The following is a 17,500-nucleotide window of genomic DNA, read 5'->3' as shown; positions in this document are numbered from 1 at the left end:
TCTCTCTCTCCCTCTCGCTCTCTGTCCCTCTCTCTCTCTCTCTCTCTCTCTCTCTCTCTCTCTCTCTCTCTCCCCTCTCTATCTCTCTCTCTCTCTCTCTCTCTCTTTCTCTCTCTCTCTCTCTCTCTCTCTCTCCACAGTGACTGGAAACGCCAGGTCTTTTCAGCAGAATATGTTATGAGCCAGGAACACTGACTGCACATTTCATACACAGAGGCAACAGCAACACAATGTGCTTCACAGAAAGAATACACACACACATTTATCTATCTACCTATCTATCTATCTATCTATCTATCTATCTATCTATCTATCTATCTATCTATCTATCTATCTATCTATCTATCTATCTATCTATCAATCTATCTATCTATCTATCTATCTATCTATCTATCTATCTATCTATCTATCAGTTGCGAGGTACAGATGGTGTTTTATCTGCTTGGCATCTCTGCCTGCTGCACCTCCTCCAGTGCACTTTGGGTCAACTGCAGGGTCATCAGCTGGTACCACCGTTCATGGATGTTTCGCCCCCAGACCAGTACATCTCCAGGTGGGGGGGGCAGTGGCTTGTGGAGACGTCTCCCCGCCACCCCCTGCAGCTGCCCTCATTGGGATGTTGAGCCCCAACTCATGTCCCTCCTCCGTAGTCACAACCAGTAGCTTGCTTTCTCTGCCTCCTCCGCCAGCTCCTTGATGGACTTCTTCAGGCTTGTCCCCGTCAACCCGGCAGCACGGAGAAGCTGGATTGTGGATTTCCCGACAAAGCCCCTGCATCCAACTTCTACCGGGTGGATGGTCGCAGTCCAGCCTCCCTCTCTGCACTCCGCTGCCAGATCAGAGTACTTGAGCCGCTTGAACTCGTATGCCGCTGGTATTCCCTCCTCCCATGGCATGGTAAGCTCGATGATGAGGACCTTCTTGGCAGCTGCAGACCACATCACGACATCTGGTCTTAGTGTTGTCTGTGTGATTTCGGTTGGAAAGACAAGCTGAGTGCCCAGGTCGGCGCGCATTTCCCTTTTCTTACCCGGAGTGAGCAGACATGTTGGTCTTCCCACCGCTGCCTTCTGCACGTCCTCTCCTGGTTTGACGAATGCGATGTTTGGTCGAAGGGTATCTGAGGAGTTGTTTGCCCTAACTCTGCATCCCTCCAGCTGCTCTGCCAACTTCCTCAGCACCTGATTGTGCCGCCATCTCAGGAGACCCAGTGCAACGTTGCACCCCGATAGTATGTGTTGGAGGCCTGTGTCGACTGCACAGGGGACACTTTTCCTCGCTTCCAAACCATTGGGAGAGGTTTTGGGGACAAGGAAGGGTGACATACGCTGTTCTCACAAGGAAGCTGAGCCGTGACTGTGGAGTTCGCCAGATGTCTGCCCAGGTTATGACCCTGTTGGTTTTGTCCTCCCAGCGGGTCCATGCTCCTTGCTTGCCCTGGGACACAGCCTTGATGAGGTAGCGATCCCGCTCCACTTGTGAAACCTCTTCACCATGGTCTTCCTCTGCTCCCTTGTGGCTTTGGACCAGAACTGAACCGGTTCTCCCCAGCCCAGCCCTGCCCGGCTGACCTGAGCTCTTCCCAGGACCTCCTTGTGTTGCAGTCTGCTGATGGCTTGGCCCACCTCTTCCTGGGCGCTCCATTTGCACCCCGTGCGGATAGTCACCCCTGCGCCCTTCACTGCTTCGTCCCTAGACTCTGTTAGCTCGAGTACAAGGCAACTCTTCTCCTGTTTGTATCCGAGGCTTATGGACCTCAGAGGGAGCTGCAGCATGTTCTTGCCGAAGAGGCCTGCGTCAGAGAAGCAGCGGGGGAGGCCCAATCACTTCCTGATGTAGGAGTTGGAAATTCCATCTATTCTGCTGGCCACAGAGGATGGAATCTCGCCCACTTTCAGTGGCCACATCACACGCTGGAAAAGTGTGAATTGGTAGCACCATACCTTTAGCTTCCCAGGGAGCTGGCAGCCCCTCTTTCAGCTGCTTCTGTACCAACTTCCCCATCTGCCTATCTGAGAGCTCTGATGTGTACTCCCGCACGAGGCTTCGGATGGGTTGCTCTGCCAGCATCCTCTCTCCTCCTGCTGTGAACATCGTCCTGTCATCCCTCACCCCTTTTCTGATGGAGAGGCTCCGGGACTTCGAGGGTTTGATCTTCATCCTTGCCCACTGTGTCAGCTCATCAAGGCGTTTGAGGAGTCGTGCTGTACATGGAGCTGTCTGCAGAATGGTTGTTACAGTAGGCCTACATCATCCATGTACCCTCTCAGTGCCGGGAGACTTCCACCTGATGGTGTTTTCAGGCCTCTGGCTGTCTGCCTCGCTCCAATGAGGATGACTTCGAATGCCGCCACAAACAGTATTGGCGATATGGAACAGCCCATGGCAATGCCGACTTCCAACTGGTGCCACCCTCTTGTAAAGCCATCCATCGAGAAACTCGTGCAGGTTGTTGAAGTACTTGGCTATGATGGTGATGACGAAGCTGGAATGTAGAAAAAGTCCAATGCAAACTCAACCAGCTTGTGTTGAACAGAGCCGTACGCATTTGCCATGCCGAGCCACACCACGTGAAGGTTGCTCTTCTCCCTCTTGGCGCATTGTATCTGCTCCCAGATCATGGATGAGTGTTCGATACATCCCGGAAAGCCTGGGAGCCCAGCCTTTTGACAACTTGTCAAAGAAGCGAGCTATCCGTTTTGCCAAGACTGTAAAGAAGACTTTCCCTTCCACGTTCAGCAGGGCAATACTCCTGAACTGGCTGATGGTGGTGGAATGTCCCTCCTTGGGAATGAAGATTCCGACTGCCTCTTGCCACTCAGCTGGAATGGACTGCTTCTTCCACATGTCCCTCATGGACTTCCATAAGATCTTCGTCACTTGTGGACAGTTGTAAGGCCTCTCTGATCTCGCACAGCCTGGTTGGGGAGGTGTCGAACAGGGTCCTTGGGGTGTCTGGATGTGGTACATATCCTGGCGAGCCAAGTGGTGTTTCTTTGGCTGCATCCATGTACTGGCCCTTGATGTGCTGTTCCAGGTCCTCTTTGGAGATCATCAGCTTGCCGCTTCGCTTTTCATCCAGCAGCTGGCGGGCATATTTGAATGGGTCTCTGAAGAAGTCTTTCCTTTCCTTCTCCTTCCGTTTCCTCCGCTTGTTAATTCGCTCTGCCCGGCGCAGCTTTGCAAGCCTCTGCTTGAGGTCGCCCCACAGTAGCTTGAGACCTTCCCTTTCTTCTGGGGCTGCTTTCCTCCATCTCTTTCGCAGCTGGCGCCTGCTGTCTACGAGCTCTTCAATGTGTTTCTCCCGCCGTCCTTTCAGTCTTGGTGCTGTGGCTCTCTTGGCTGTGCACTCACCAAACCTCTGTCTGCACTCTTCGTAGATTATGTTGCTCAGCGAGATTAGTTTGCGCTCCACCGTGCCTCGCAAAGAATGCTCAAGTATTCCGCTCAGATGTTCGTTGAGACTGCGCCACTCCTCTTGGCTTTTTCCCTTTGGCCATTTGATCTATCTATCTATCTATCTATCTATCTATCTATCTATCTATCTATCTATCTATCTATCTATCTATCTGTCTGTCTGTCTGTCTGTCTGTCTGTCTGTCTGTCTGTCTGTCTATCTATCTGGGGGGGGGGGCATTTCACCCATGTCCCTTTTTTCTGGATGGCAAACATTCTTCTATGGTAGCAGCACTTCCTGAAATCTAGTCTTCCTGTTTTTCCCTGCTCCATGTTCTCACCCAGCCAGAGCCTGTCTGTCATGTCTGTCTTCTCTCTGTGCCCAGAGGCAGAGCCAGCTCTTTATCTCTCTCTCTGCGTCTCTCCCCCTCTGATCTGCTCATCACATCATCAAGCCTGGCCGTGCGGCTCCCGTTCTCCAGACTCCTCGGCTCAAGACTCATTCATTTATGTGGCACAATTACTGCAGGAGCACAGACTGAACCATTAGTCTGAGATGGCAGGGAGAGGAGAGAGCCTTAGAGAAAGTGTGTGTGTGTGTGTGTGTGTGTATGTGTATGTGTGTATGGGTGTTTGTAAATATATTTATCATTTTTTCCCCATGAGCCTTTATTTAACCAGGTTTAGACCTATTGAGATAAAAGTCGCACAGAAACGGACGTTTGAGATCATCTAACTTCCGTAGTTTGACGTATTTCCGAAGCAAACAAGCTATGAGGGTGGGACATGCGTTTAGAGGAATTTGATTGGAACATTGACAAGTGGACGGGTTTTAAGAACTTTAGACAGATTCGATAGAATAGATAGTGTTGATTGACGGGTGGATGTCGTGAGATTATTCGCCTAAAATCTAAGGTACCTGTTGTCGTCATTGCACGTGACCTACCGTTTTCCAGGAAGTAAGAAATTATATACTTTGATATACTGTAAGATTACAACAAAAGTAGAATTTTGTAATTTTTTTGGCATACATCGTTGAATAGGTGAACACAATGACCAATTATGTGAACCAAAATGGGACAGAATGCTTTTTTCATTTCAGTGCGACTTTAAAATCTCTTTTTCAAGATCAAAATTTTTTATTTTCATAATAAATAAATCTTATTTTCTCATAAGTTCATGATATGGGCACCATGTATAATGAAATGTTTAGCTGTGCCCAGCACTACGACCCTGAGATTAAGAGCCTCATGTACCATACTGCTGTGTACAGTATGTGTGTGTGTGTGTGAGTGTGTGTGTGCTGTCTGCGTGTGTGCTGCGTGTGTGTGCTGTGTGTGTGTGCTGCGTGTGTGTGCTGGGTGTGTGTGCGCACGCGAGTGTGTGCCTGCAACCTTTTTAACTCGCCGTGCGCGTCATTCAGTTCATTCAATTTCATAGCGATCACACTGTTTTCATTTTGCGAGGAGAAATCAGCGGCCATGTTGACCTCATGTAGCCCAGCTGACCTCTCCGTGACTCGGAAACCACCTCTGGGTTTATTTTTACAGTCACTTCAGTGAACTTGTGATCCGGGCAGAGAGAAGCAGATAAAGATATGTGTCAGGCCAGGTCCCTGCGCCTCTTTCCCCAAATAGCGCGCTGGCACCCTCTCCTTCCCTCCCTCCCTCCTTCTCTCCTTCCCTCCCTCCCTCCCTCCCTCCGCCTGTCTGTAGCTCTAATTAAATGAGAGTGTCAGAGGACAAGACCTGTCCCTGTTTATCAACATGCAGCTTCGTGGCTCATAAAAAATGGCTTACGCTGCCCAATAGAATCTGATTCAATTACGCCAGGTTGTATTTGCTCAGAGCTCGTCGCGGCGGCCGCGGTGCGCCGGCCCAGCCCAGCCTGGACCCAGCCCAGACCCAGCCCAGACCCAGCCCGGACCCCGCGGGCTTCTGGAGCAGGAATTCCCCTGTCCGTCCGTCACGCCGCTGAAGTGCCTCTGTGTCTGCCTGAATACGAGCTGTTTGACAGAGAACAGGCTGAATCAAAGTGTCAACCCCTGGTAAACAAATCCCCTGTTCTCTGCTTTCCTGCTGTTTGTGACGGAATGAAAAGGCTGAATGATTCAGGGTGACGTTCGGAGCAGAGGGGGCAGGTGCACCCTGAGGGGAGCGTGGGGTTATGGGATAGGATCCGTTTCATGGCCGCAGGGCTTTTACCTCTTACCTGCGTGGGGGCGGGAGGATCCGGGTCACATGATACTCACCCCTCGCTCTGGCGGCGTGCGCGCGCCGGACTGGTGAGCCTAGTTTGATGTCAACAAGAGAATCACGCATTTTCTTTAGCTTCCTCAGTCTAGGAATATACAGCAGCAAAACCTAGAAGGTACTGGGCTTTTTCTCAATGTCAGATTCTGTTCCCTTTCCATGCTATGGAAGTTATCTCGCAATTAGGACACTTTCATTTTTTTTCTCTTTTTTTCATTTCTCTCTCATTCTGAACGGAGGGTCTTGTGTGGGCAGCGCTGTGCGGAGGGATTTATGGCAGAGATGTAATCACACTTCATCTGCAAATCCCATCATTTGCAGGACAAGCTCAGGGCTGTGAGATAGAGTCATCTGATTGGTTGGAGAGGGATCAAAGCAGACACTCGGTAGTCGCGTGCCGCGGGGAGCAAAGGACTCTCAGTTTGCTCAGTTTGTGTGAGTCGCTAGAACAGGCACCTCGTCTGCAGCGGTTGTGGTAAGTTGGAAAACAATAGTGTTTGTTCATTAGCGCATGCAAAGGACTTTGTTGACTGTAGATGATTGAGTGAATGGTGTGACAATACTGTAGTTGATGTCAATCGGCATATTTGAGTTATTTTCAGTTACATTTAAAACTTTGAATATAAATTGTGTACGTAGGCTACATGTGGTTAACATAACGTACCGTATTTTCCTGATAAATTAGAACAGTAAATAACTTTGTTATAGAGCTAAAAAGAGTGTTTTGTAAAGGGGGTTTACCCCATTATCCAATTTTGTTTGGCTACTAAATCATGTCATCTGTTTGTGAGTTTCAGACACTAATCTTTTCAGTATGAATGATAAGCTAGGGTCAGAGCCTGTGAAAAACTATTTGTTTTATGTTCACGATGAAGAATAGGCTATACTTGGTTCAATAGACAAGAATTATTTTTATTTTACAGTTTCCTCTAAAAGTTATCAAAAGGGATTTGCTTGACATATTTGATCACCTACCCCTACCCTACCCCTTTACTGCCTCTGTTTAAGCAGATGGCATATTTGGCATATTTTTATCCCCTGGGATAATTAATTTATGGATCCAAATAATGAAATAGGAATATTTCTAATCCAGTCTGTGAAATGGAGGATAGAAAGCACCTTGGCATTGAAGGTGCCGACACTGTAGTTGATCACATGAAGTTGGCCATAGTGACCATCGCTCTTCTTGGCTCAGATTCCTAAACACACCGTTTCTAGGACAATTACTGAACATGGTAACTGTACAGCTTCGAACAAATGAATACTGCTGTGCACAAGCGTGGCAGTCATTAAAAATCACCTGGGTCTTACTGTGACACACCTGCTGTGTGTGATTGGGCTGGACGAGCAGAAGGCTGCTGTGTGATTAGGCTGTTGTCTCTCGACTCACACAGCGTTTCTCCTCTCTCCCCCCAGTCTCTAAACGCTGGAGCCTGTCAGCCGTCTGCCGGTGGCCGGGCAGCGACCCTCGCTCCTCCCCGAGGGCCTTTACACACAGACAGACAGGCAGGGTTTCCCACCCGATACCCTCTCTGGCCTGCTGGGGCCCCTGGGCTTTATGAGTTTGTGGGAGAGTATGCGCGCGTGTGCGTGAACGTGTGAGAGTTTGCGTGTCCCGACAGAAACGTTTGAATGAGAGCGGGTCTGCAGGCGTGTGTGTGAAGTGAGTGTGTGTGTGTGTGTGTGTGTGTGTGTGTGTGTGTGTGTGTGTGTGTGTGTTTGTGTGTGTGTGTGTGAGAGAGAGAGAGAGGGCTCCTTCAGGCTGAGGTAACAATGGGCACTACCACATTACTGGAATGTTTTGGTTCCGTTCGGCGAACGCAAGCTCGGCCGCACCGTCTTCACCTTGGCAGACCTTTCCGGCCAATCCGCTGTCACCCTGAGAGGGTGGCGCGCCCCTGGCACTGTAGGTATGGGTGGAGCGGTGAGGGGAATTCTGGGTGAACTTTGTCTCTCTCTGTGCCTCATGAACATGATACGTGATACGTGGTGTATGGCAGGTGTAAGTCAGTAAGCCCTCTGTCAGAGCTACTACAGTACAATGTCATGTTTGTGACACGATAGTGTTAGGCAATACTGAATTACTGAATCAATCTGCATGCCTTTGTTATTACATGTTTTTGACATTTTCAGCAGTCAAGTGATACAACTCTCTTTCTCTCTCTCTCTGGATCTCTCTTTGCCTCACTGTATCTATCTATCTATCTATCTATCTATCTATCTATCTATCTATCTATCTATCTATCTCTATCTATCTATCTATCTATCTACTGTATCTATCCACAGTGTATCTATATACATGAATCTATCTATCTATCTATCTATCTATCTATCTATCTATCTATCTATCTATCTATCTATCTATCTATCTATCTACTGTATCTCTCTGTCTTGTCTCTTCTCTATCTATCTATCTATCTATCTATCTATCTATCTATCTATCTATCTATCTATCTATCTATCTATCTATCTATCTATCTATCTATCTACTATATCTATCCACATTATCTATCTATATACAGGAATATATCTATCTATCTATCTATCTATCTATCTATCTATCTATCTATCTATCTATCTATCTATCTATCTATCTATCTATCTATCTATCTATCTATCTATCTATCTATCTATCTATCTATCTATCTATCTATCTCTATCTACTGTATCTCTCTGTCTCGTCTATCTATCTATCTATCTATCTATCTATCTATCTATCTATCTATCTATCTATCTATCTATCTATCTATCTATCTATCTATCTCTATCTACTGTATCTATCCACAGTATCTATATATATACAGACATCTATCTATATATCTTTCTATCTATCTATCTATCTATATCTATCTATCTATCCATCTATCTATCTATCTATCTATCTATCTATCTATCTATCTATCTATCTATCTATCTATCTATCTATATATATATCTACTGTACCTATCCACAGTATCTATCTATATATAGGAATCTATCTATCTCTGTCTGTATGTATCTATTTATCTAACTATTTATCTATCTGTTTCTCTATCTATCTATCTATCTATCTATCTGTCTATCTATCTATCTATCTATCTATCTATCTATCTATCTATCTATCTATCTATCTATCTATCTATCTATCTATCTATCTATCTATCTATCTATCTATCTATCTGTCTGTCTGTCTGTCTGTCTGTCTGTCTGTCTGTCTGTCTATCTATCTATCTATCTATCTATCCATCTATCTATCTACGTATCTTTCTGTCTGTCATTTCCATCTCTCTTCCCTTCACTATTCCATAGTTTCTTCTCTCTCCTCTATGAGAAGGGGTCTGACCTCTGACCTCTGACGTTGTCTTGTTCCCCCCCCCCCCCCCCCCTCCAGTCCCTCGTATCAACGGCCACTCCAAGTCAGAGCGCACAGCGCGGGATTCGGCCATGGGCTACGACAGCGCCTCGGTTATGAGCAGCGAGCTGGAGTCCAGCTCCTTCGTCGACAGCGAGGAAGACGAGGACGCCAGCAGGTAGACGGACGGCCTCCCTGACACGTTTCTCTCGCTGTCTCTTCTTCTCTCTCTCAATTCTACTTCCTGTCTAATATTCCTCTCTGGTGATGACCGTGCGTCTGACCTCTCTCCCGCCTCCCCGCGCCGCCCGACAGACTCAGCAGCTCCACAGACCAGAGCTCCTCCTCCCAGCTGATGCGGCGACACAAGCGCCGCAGACGGAGGCACAAAGTGGCCAAGATAGACCGGGTGAGAGAGAGCACAACCACCACGGAACAGGTCACGGCTGGCGCTCGATGAGATGATTTCTGATATTGATTCTGAGATTTGATTCATGTGTTCAAGAGAGTTTCAATTATCTATGATATTGAAGAAGAGAATATGTAGACATGTCTGAGTTCATTTGCAAAAACATATCTCCGTTTTGATACATTTTGATAAATCAGTTTTTGAATCAAATATCAAACATCAATCAAACTGCAGTTGGGTTGTTTTGATTAAGAACACTATTCTTTACTTAATCAAAACAACCCAACTGCAATTTGATTGATATTTGATATCGATATTTGATTGAAAAAAATGATTTATCAAAATGTATCAAAACTGAGATATGTTTTTGCAAATGAACTCTTCTTGGGTCCGTATAGTGATTGTATTACTGTAAGCATACAATAGCATGTAGTCAGACAGACAAGGGTGGGGTCCTTGAAGAACTTCTTATACTGTAGGTTACTCTTACTGTAGGTTACTCTTACTGTAGGTCACTCTTACTGTAGGTTACTCTCACTGTAGGTTACTCTTGCTGTAGGTTACTCTTACTGTAGGTTACTCTTACTGTAGGTCACTCTTACTGTAGGTTACTCTTACTGTAGGTTACTCTTGCATGATGCAGGAACAGTGCAGAGCATCTAGCACTCTTGGAAGAGGAGCCTACAGTACCAAGAGAACAGATTAAGGGGGAACTACTGCTGTAGATGGTACTTGTGTACATGTGTACTAGAGAGAGAGAGAGAGAGAGAGAGGAGTGTGTGTTCCTGATTGAGCTGCTCATAGTCGTTCTCCCGCTGTCGTCTCCAGTCCTCATCCTTCAGCAGCATCACAGACTCCACTATGAGCCTCAACATTATCACCGTCACGCTCAACATGGGTAAGACCTGTCCTCTGTCTCCTAGACCTGTCATCCTTCTCCTAGACCTGTCCTCTGTCTCCTAGACCTGTCCTCCGTCTTCTAGACCTGTCCTCCTTCTCCTAGACCTGTCCTCCGTCTCCTAGACCTGTCCTCCTTCTCCTAGACCTGTCCTCTGTCACCTAGACCTGTCCTCCGTCTCCTAGACCTGTCCTCCGTCTCCTAGACCTGTCCTCCTTCTCCTAGACCTGTCCTCCATCTCCTAGACCTGTCCTCCATCTCCTAGACCTGTCCTCCATCTCCTAGACCCGTCCTCCTTCTCCTAGACCTGTCCTCCATCTCCTAGACCGGTCCTCCGTCTCCTAGACCTGTCCTCCGTCTCCTAGACCTGTCCTCCTTCTCCTAGACCTGTCCTCCATCTCCTAGACCTGTCCTCCATCTCCTAGACCTGTCCTCTGTCTCCTAGACCTGTCCTCCGTCTCCTAGACCTGTCCTCCATCTCCTAGACCTGTCCTCCGTCTCCTAGACCTGTCCTCCGTCTCCTAGACCTGTCCTCCGTCTCCTAGACCTTTCCTCTGTCTCCTAGACCTGTCCTCTCTCTCCTAGACCTGTCCTCCATCTCCTAGTTCTAGTTCTCCATCTGGAGCCAACATGTCTCTATACAAACACATAGATATACTCTATACATATAGTATATACACATATATCTATACTGCACATGTATTACACATATATCTATACATATATACACATAAATATATACATATATACACATATATCTAATACATACAGTATATACATATATATCACATAAATATATACATATATACACATAGATCTATACACATATACACATCGATATATACATACTGTATATACAGTACACCTAGATCTAAACATATATACACATAAATCTAATACATATATACACATAGATATACACAGATCTATACATATATACAGAGATCTATAATGTGCACAAAACATGTATACATATATACAAATAGATCCAATACATATATGCACATAGATTTAATACATATATACACATACAGTAGATCTATATATGGGTTAATGATGTAAAGGTGTACCATGTCATTCAGTACAACTCTAAGTCCCCCCCCCCCCCCCGAAAGTTGTAAATTTTTTCATAATCACAAGTTTATATATACATGCGTAGACTGACAGAAATATAAAATATAACCTTTTTTTTTTTTTTAACACTCGTTGAATGACATACAGTACATCATTGACACATATACTTATTGATGTATCACACCTGTATATACACATAGATACACATAGATAACACCGTCACCTGGCGTCGAGGCCTGACCTCTCCTCTCGTTGGTCTGTCTGTGTGTGCATGCGACAGAGAAGTACAACTTCCTGGGTATCAGCATCGTGGGCCAGAGCAACGACCGGGGCGACGGCGGCATCTACATCGGCTCCATCATGAAGGGCGGGGCGGTGGCGGCGGACGGACGCATCGAGCCCGGAGACATGCTCCTACAGGTAGAGACGCACAAACACGCACGCATACACACGCACACATACACACACACACAAACACACACACCCCAGCCCTCACTCTCTGTCTGAGTTTCATAGTTGGGGAGTGATTCACAGATATCACTGATGACTCGGCGTCAGTGGAAGTCAAGTCTCTTTGATGAAAAACCCGCCTTGGGACTTTTCGATGGCATTTGATACCCAGAGAGTGTGACGTGCGTCACCCATGACGTGCCCAGAAATCATTACATTACATTACAGTCATTTAGCTGAAGCTTTTATCCAAAGCGACTCACAATAATTCCATTTAACGTAGGAAAAGCCAATGTACTACTACTCGCCAGAACTCATAAGTGCATCTTCTTTCTATAACAAGTTACTAAGAGCATAATCTAGTGCTGAAGGCAAAGTGCAAAGAATAGCATTTTAAAAATACAATGGGTGCTTAAGAGGGAGGATGGTTGTAGTCCTTCTTGAAGAGATGAGTTTTGAGCCTGTGGCGAAAGATGGGCAGTGACTCTTCTGTCCTGACGTCAGTGGGCAGTTTATTCCACCACTGCGGGGTCAGGACAGAGAAGAGCCGTGGCCGCGTCGATCGACCGTAGGGGTCTCAGAGTGACGGGGCAACCAGTCGCCCCGAGGTAGCAGAGTGTAGCGGTCGGGAGGGGGTGCAGGGTTTGACCATGGCCTGGAGGTAGGAGGGGGCTGTTCCTTTCATTGCCCCGTAGGCTAGTACCAGAGTTTTAAACTGGATGCGAGCCGCCAGGGAGCCAGTGTAGGGAATGGAGAAGGGAAGTTGTGTGGGAGAACTTGGGGTGGTTGAACACCAGGCGAGGAGCAGCTTTCTGGACAAGTTCCAGGGGTTTAGCAAGGAGGGAGTTGCAGTGGTCCAGGCGGGAGATGACCAGGGTCTGGATGAGCACCCGCGCCGTTTTGTCATTGAGTAGAGGGTGAATCCTCCTGATGTTGTAGAGCAGGAATCTGCAAGACCGTGTGACGGATATGATATGTGCGGAGAACGACAGTTGGTCGTCCAGGCCAAGGTCACACCCAGATTCCTTGCATTCACCACTGTGTCATCAGCGGTGATGGCCAGGTCCTGGTGCGGGCAGCCCTTCCCCGGGAGGAACAGCAGCTCAGTCTGGTCCAGGTTGAGCTTGATGTCAGCCAAGCACCCAGCTATGTGTGTCTCCACTTGTGTATCAAAAGGGGGAAAATGACAGGACCAGATGGGTGTTGTCAGCATAGCAGTGAAAGGAGAGGCCATGTGAGTGAATGACAGAATCCAGAGATGTAGTAGATTGATGTAGATTTAGAGGATCTAAATGGACTGCCTTTATGTCTGTCTGTGAGTCGTGGCCCGTTAATAGCGTCCGTGTTTTCCTCGCCTTCCTGTAGCTCTCTCTCTCTCTCTCTCTGTCTCTCTCTCTCTCTCTCTGTCTCTCCCTTCCTCCCTGTGTTCGCTTCTCTTTGATCTACGTGTGGCTGATGCTCTCTGGCCACGCCCCCCCTGCTTTACCCACATGCCTGTTTACCGTTGATGCAGTAGCATCCTGGCCTCATGCAACCGTCCGGATTTCGCCAGCTCACATTCTGTTTCTCTCGCAAATCAGTCTGGATACTCTCCAAAGAGATCTGTTTGTGCCAGATCAGAAAACAGATCTCGCCAATCAGCGTTGGTTCTGAGGAATTTGAAATACAAACCGTTACGCCAGGCGGGTTCAGGTGTGACGACAGCGAGGAGCAGTTGAAGTTAGCGTTGATACAGCTAAAACAAACAACGCAGTCACGATCCTCAATATAATGTAGCCATCTCCATTTGTTGATTCAGCTTGCATTGAATGAACAATTAAAGTCGCACTGAAATGAAAAAAGCATTCTGTCCCATTTTGGTTCACATAATTGGTCATAGTGTTCACCTATTCAATGATGTATGCCAAAAAAATTACAAAATTCTACTTTTGTTGTAATCTTATATCAAAGTATATAATTTCTTACTTCCTGGAAAACGGTAGGTCACGTGCAATGACGACAACAGGTACCTTAGATTTTAGGCCAATAATCTCACGACATCCACCCGTCAATCAATGCTATCCTTCTATCGAATCTGTCTAAAGTTCTTAAAACCCTCCACTTGTCAATGTTCCAATCAAATTCCTCTAAACGCATGTCCCACCCTCATAGCTTGTTTGCTTCGGAAATACATCAAACTACCGAAGTTAGATGATCTCAAACGTCCATTTCTGTGCGACTTTAAACATTTATTTTCCAAAAGACCTTCCAGGAAAACTAAAGTTGGTCGGTTGATGTGGTGCCTCTGAAACCGGCCTGCTCCCGGTCAAACTCGGAGAGGGTGGGGGGTGGGGGTGCGTTGCTCGTTCCGGAGCCTGAGGTGCTCGAACTAGGTCCAGGTTCAGCCTCAGTAGGCAGCGACGCCAGCGAGTCTGCCTCAGTCAAGTCCTCGCCCTTGCATCTTTTTTTGTTTTAAGGCTTTGGCTTTCCAAATAAATCAAAAATGTGTTTCTGCGCCATTTCGACTACAGTAGCTAGCTAGTAGTACGTTAGCTACATCAGTGAACGTCAACGTGCCCTGCACGTCAGCGTAGTACATTGTGAATAAATATTAACGATTTTTCACTTTCATTAGTTTAGTTTTAGTTTTTCAGTTTCATTAGTTCATTATGAAACTCAATGAATATTGGGGGGAAAACTCAATGAATATTGGAAAAAAAAGAAAAATCATTCATATTTATTTTTAGAAAATATTTTGGGGGCGCCTCAGCAACTTTGGGTTCTGCAGCAGGGGCGGGTATGCGTGATCGATGGTGATAGACAGACGGTTCGTCCAATCGCCTGCCAAGTTTTTGAAAGCATCTGCCCTTCCCCAAACAGTTTCCAATCGCAAGTTTCCTGATGGTTATGCAAAGCAAACCATCTGGCACGTCAGGTTAGCAGCATTCAGTATGCGTTTTATCTCTGCCTATGCATGCTATGCATAATACAAAGCAGCTTAGCATTCACTCTTTCATGCGCAGCTAAAATCCTAGCGCTGATCCCCCAGAGATGAACTAACCGGTACATTAGAGAATCGAATGCAAAAAGAAAACATCACGTCTAGCCTTTATTGATTGTTGTGTTGTTGTTATTGTTGTTATTGTTGTGACCCCCCCCCTCAGGTGAACGATGTGAACTTTGAGAACATGAGCAACGATGACGCAGTGAGGATCCTCAGAGAGATTGTGTCTAAAACAGGGTAAGAGAGCAGAGTGGAACCGCTAGAACCGGACTCTGGTTGTACGAAGTATTCTCACAGGAACAGGATTGTTGTTTTATTTGTATCCCTGGTTATGTGTGACCAAGGTTGTTTGGAGACAACTCTGGTACTGTAGAACTCTGTATGAGTACTGTATTAACCAGAGATTTGTGATGTACTGTAAACTGCTTTGGTGTGCTTGTATATTTCTGAATAATATTTTCCCCCTAATCACTCGTCATAACGGTCTAAAGCACAGTAGCTCTAGGCTTCAGTAGGAGTGTGTTTAATGGATGACTGTATCTGTCCTGCAGGCCTATCAGTCTAACAGTAGCCAAGTGCTGGGACCCCTCTCCAAGAAGTTACTTCACCATCCCCAGAGGTAAGACACACACACACACACACACACACACACACACACACATAAACACACGCCTTGTGAATTTTGAAAACGTTTGACCAAACTCCAACTTATCTTGCTCATACCTGTTCAATAGATTCATTTTAAACAGAGGTGTGATGACTATAATGTGTGTGTGTGTGTGTGTGCGTGTGTGTGTCTGTGTGTGTGTGTGTGTGCCCAGCTGAGCCAGTGAGGCCTATCGACCCTGCGGCCTGGATTTCTCACACAACTGCCCTGACCGGACCCTACCCACACTACGGTATGACCTTAACCACCACCACACACACACACACTTACTACTGCTGCATTTGAGATTGCTTTCTCTCTCTCTCTCTCTCTCTCTCTCTCTCTCTCTCTCTCTCTCTCTCTGTGAATGTGACGTTTCACCAGAGCTAGCATCTCAGAGCTATCTCTCCTCTCCTCTCTAGAGTTTGGTCTCTCCTCTCCCTGCTCCTCACCAGACTTTGGTCTCTTATCTGCTCTCTCCTCACCAGAGACAGTATCTCAGAGTCTGGTCTCTCCCTCTTCACTCTCCTCACCAGAGACAGTATCTCAGAGTCTGGTCTCTCCCTCTTCACTCTCCTCACCAGAGACAGTATCTCAGAGTCTGGTCTCTCCCTCTTCTCTCTCCTCACCAGAGACAGTATCTCAGAGTCTGGTCTCTCCCTCTTCTCTCTCCTCACCAGAGACAGTATCTCAGAGTCTGGTCTCTCCCTCTTCACTCTCCTCACCAGAGACAGTATCTCAGAGTCTGGTCTCTCCCTCTTCACTCTCCTCACCAGAGACAGTATCTCAGAGTCTGGTCTCTCCCTCTTCACTCTCCTCACCAGAGACAGTATCTCAGAGTCTGGTCTCTCCCTCTTCACTCTCCTCACCAGAGACAGTATCTCAGAGTCTGGTCTCTCCCTCTGCTCTCTCCTCACCAGAGACAGTATCTCAGAGTCTGGTCTCTCCCTCTTCACTCTCCTCACCAGAGACAGTATCTCAGAGTCTGGTCACTCCTCTGCTCTCTCCTCACCAGAGACAGTATCTCAGAGTCTGGTCTCTCCCTCTTCTCTCTCCTCACCAGAGACAGTATCTCAGAGTCTGGTCACTCCTCTGCTCTCTCCTCACCAGAGACAGTATCTCAGAGTCTGGTCTCTCCCTCTTCACTCTCCTCACCAGAGACAGTATCTCAGAGTCTGGTCTCTCCCTCTTCACTCTCCTCACCAGAGACAGTATCTCAGAGTCTGGTCTCTCCCTCTTCTCTCTCCTCACCAGAGACAGTATCTCAGAGTCTGGTCACTCCTCTTCTCTCTCCTCACCAGAGACAGTATCTCAGAGTCTGGTCTCTCCCTCTTCACTCTCCTCACCAGAGACAGTATCTCAGAGTCTGGTCACTCCTCTGCTCTCTCCTCACCAGAGACAGTATCTCAGAGTCTGGTCACTCCTCTGCTCTCTCCTCACCAGAGACAGTATCTCAGAGTCTGGTCTCTCCCTCTTCTCTCTCCTCACCAGAGACAGTATCTCAGAGTCTGGTCACTCCTCTTCACTCTCCTCACCAGAGACAGTATCTCAGAGTCTGGTCACTCCTCTGCTCTCTCCTCACCAGAGACAGTATCTCAGAGTCTGGTCACTCCTCTGCTCTCTCCTCACCAGAGACAGTATCTCAGAGTCTGGTCTCTCCCTCTTCTCTCTCCTCACCAGAGACAGTATCTCAGAGTCTGGTCTCTCCCTCTTCTCTCTCCTCACCAGAGACAGTATCTCAGAGTCTGGTCTCTCCCTCTTCACTCTCCTCACCAGAGACAGTATCTCAGAGTCTGGTCTCTCCCTCTTCTCTCTCCTCACCAGAGACAGTATCTCAGAGTCTGGTCTCTCCCTCTTCTCTCTCCTCACCAGAGTTTGACGACCTGCCGCTCTCTGCCAGCAAGACGGACATGGCGACCATCGTCAAGGTGATGCAGCTGCCAGACTCCGGCCTGGAGATCCGGGACAGGATGTGGTTGAAGATCACCATCTCCAACGCCGTCATCGGTGAGAGCGCTGCAGCGACCATGCAAAAAGGGGGCGGAGCCAGTTGGAAATGAA

The 17,500-nt window shown here is 47.2% G+C and overlaps 1 protein-coding gene across 2 annotated transcripts in view; it reads left to right on the top strand.

Moving 5' to 3' along the window:
• Window positions 1-17,500, top strand: part of LOC311307632 (segment polarity protein dishevelled homolog DVL-1-like) — a 40,497-nt gene that overhangs the window by 14,017 nt on the left and 8,980 nt on the right. For both annotated transcript variants that reach the window (XM_084436463.1, XM_084436464.1), the window contains exons 5-12: window positions 9,019-9,157; window positions 9,295-9,388; window positions 10,217-10,286; window positions 11,641-11,780; window positions 14,954-15,030; window positions 15,345-15,412; window positions 15,615-15,692; window positions 17,312-17,446. In XM_084436463.1, coding sequence (XP_084292589.1) covers window positions 9,019-9,157; window positions 9,295-9,388; window positions 10,217-10,286; window positions 11,641-11,780; window positions 14,954-15,030; window positions 15,345-15,412; window positions 15,615-15,692; window positions 17,312-17,446 — 801 coding nt within the window. The remainder of the gene's footprint in view (window positions 1-9,018; window positions 9,158-9,294; window positions 9,389-10,216; window positions 10,287-11,640; window positions 11,781-14,953; window positions 15,031-15,344; window positions 15,413-15,614; window positions 15,693-17,311; window positions 17,447-17,500) is intronic.

The sequence above is a fragment of the Borostomias antarcticus genome (genome assembly GCF_949987555.1).
Source record: "Borostomias antarcticus genome assembly, chromosome: 3".
In the NCBI taxonomy this organism is placed as follows: Eukaryota; Metazoa; Chordata; class Actinopteri; order Stomiiformes; family Stomiidae; genus Borostomias; species Borostomias antarcticus.
Note: the sequence above shows the minus strand (reverse complement) of the source record. Positions and strands in the feature narration are given on the sequence as shown.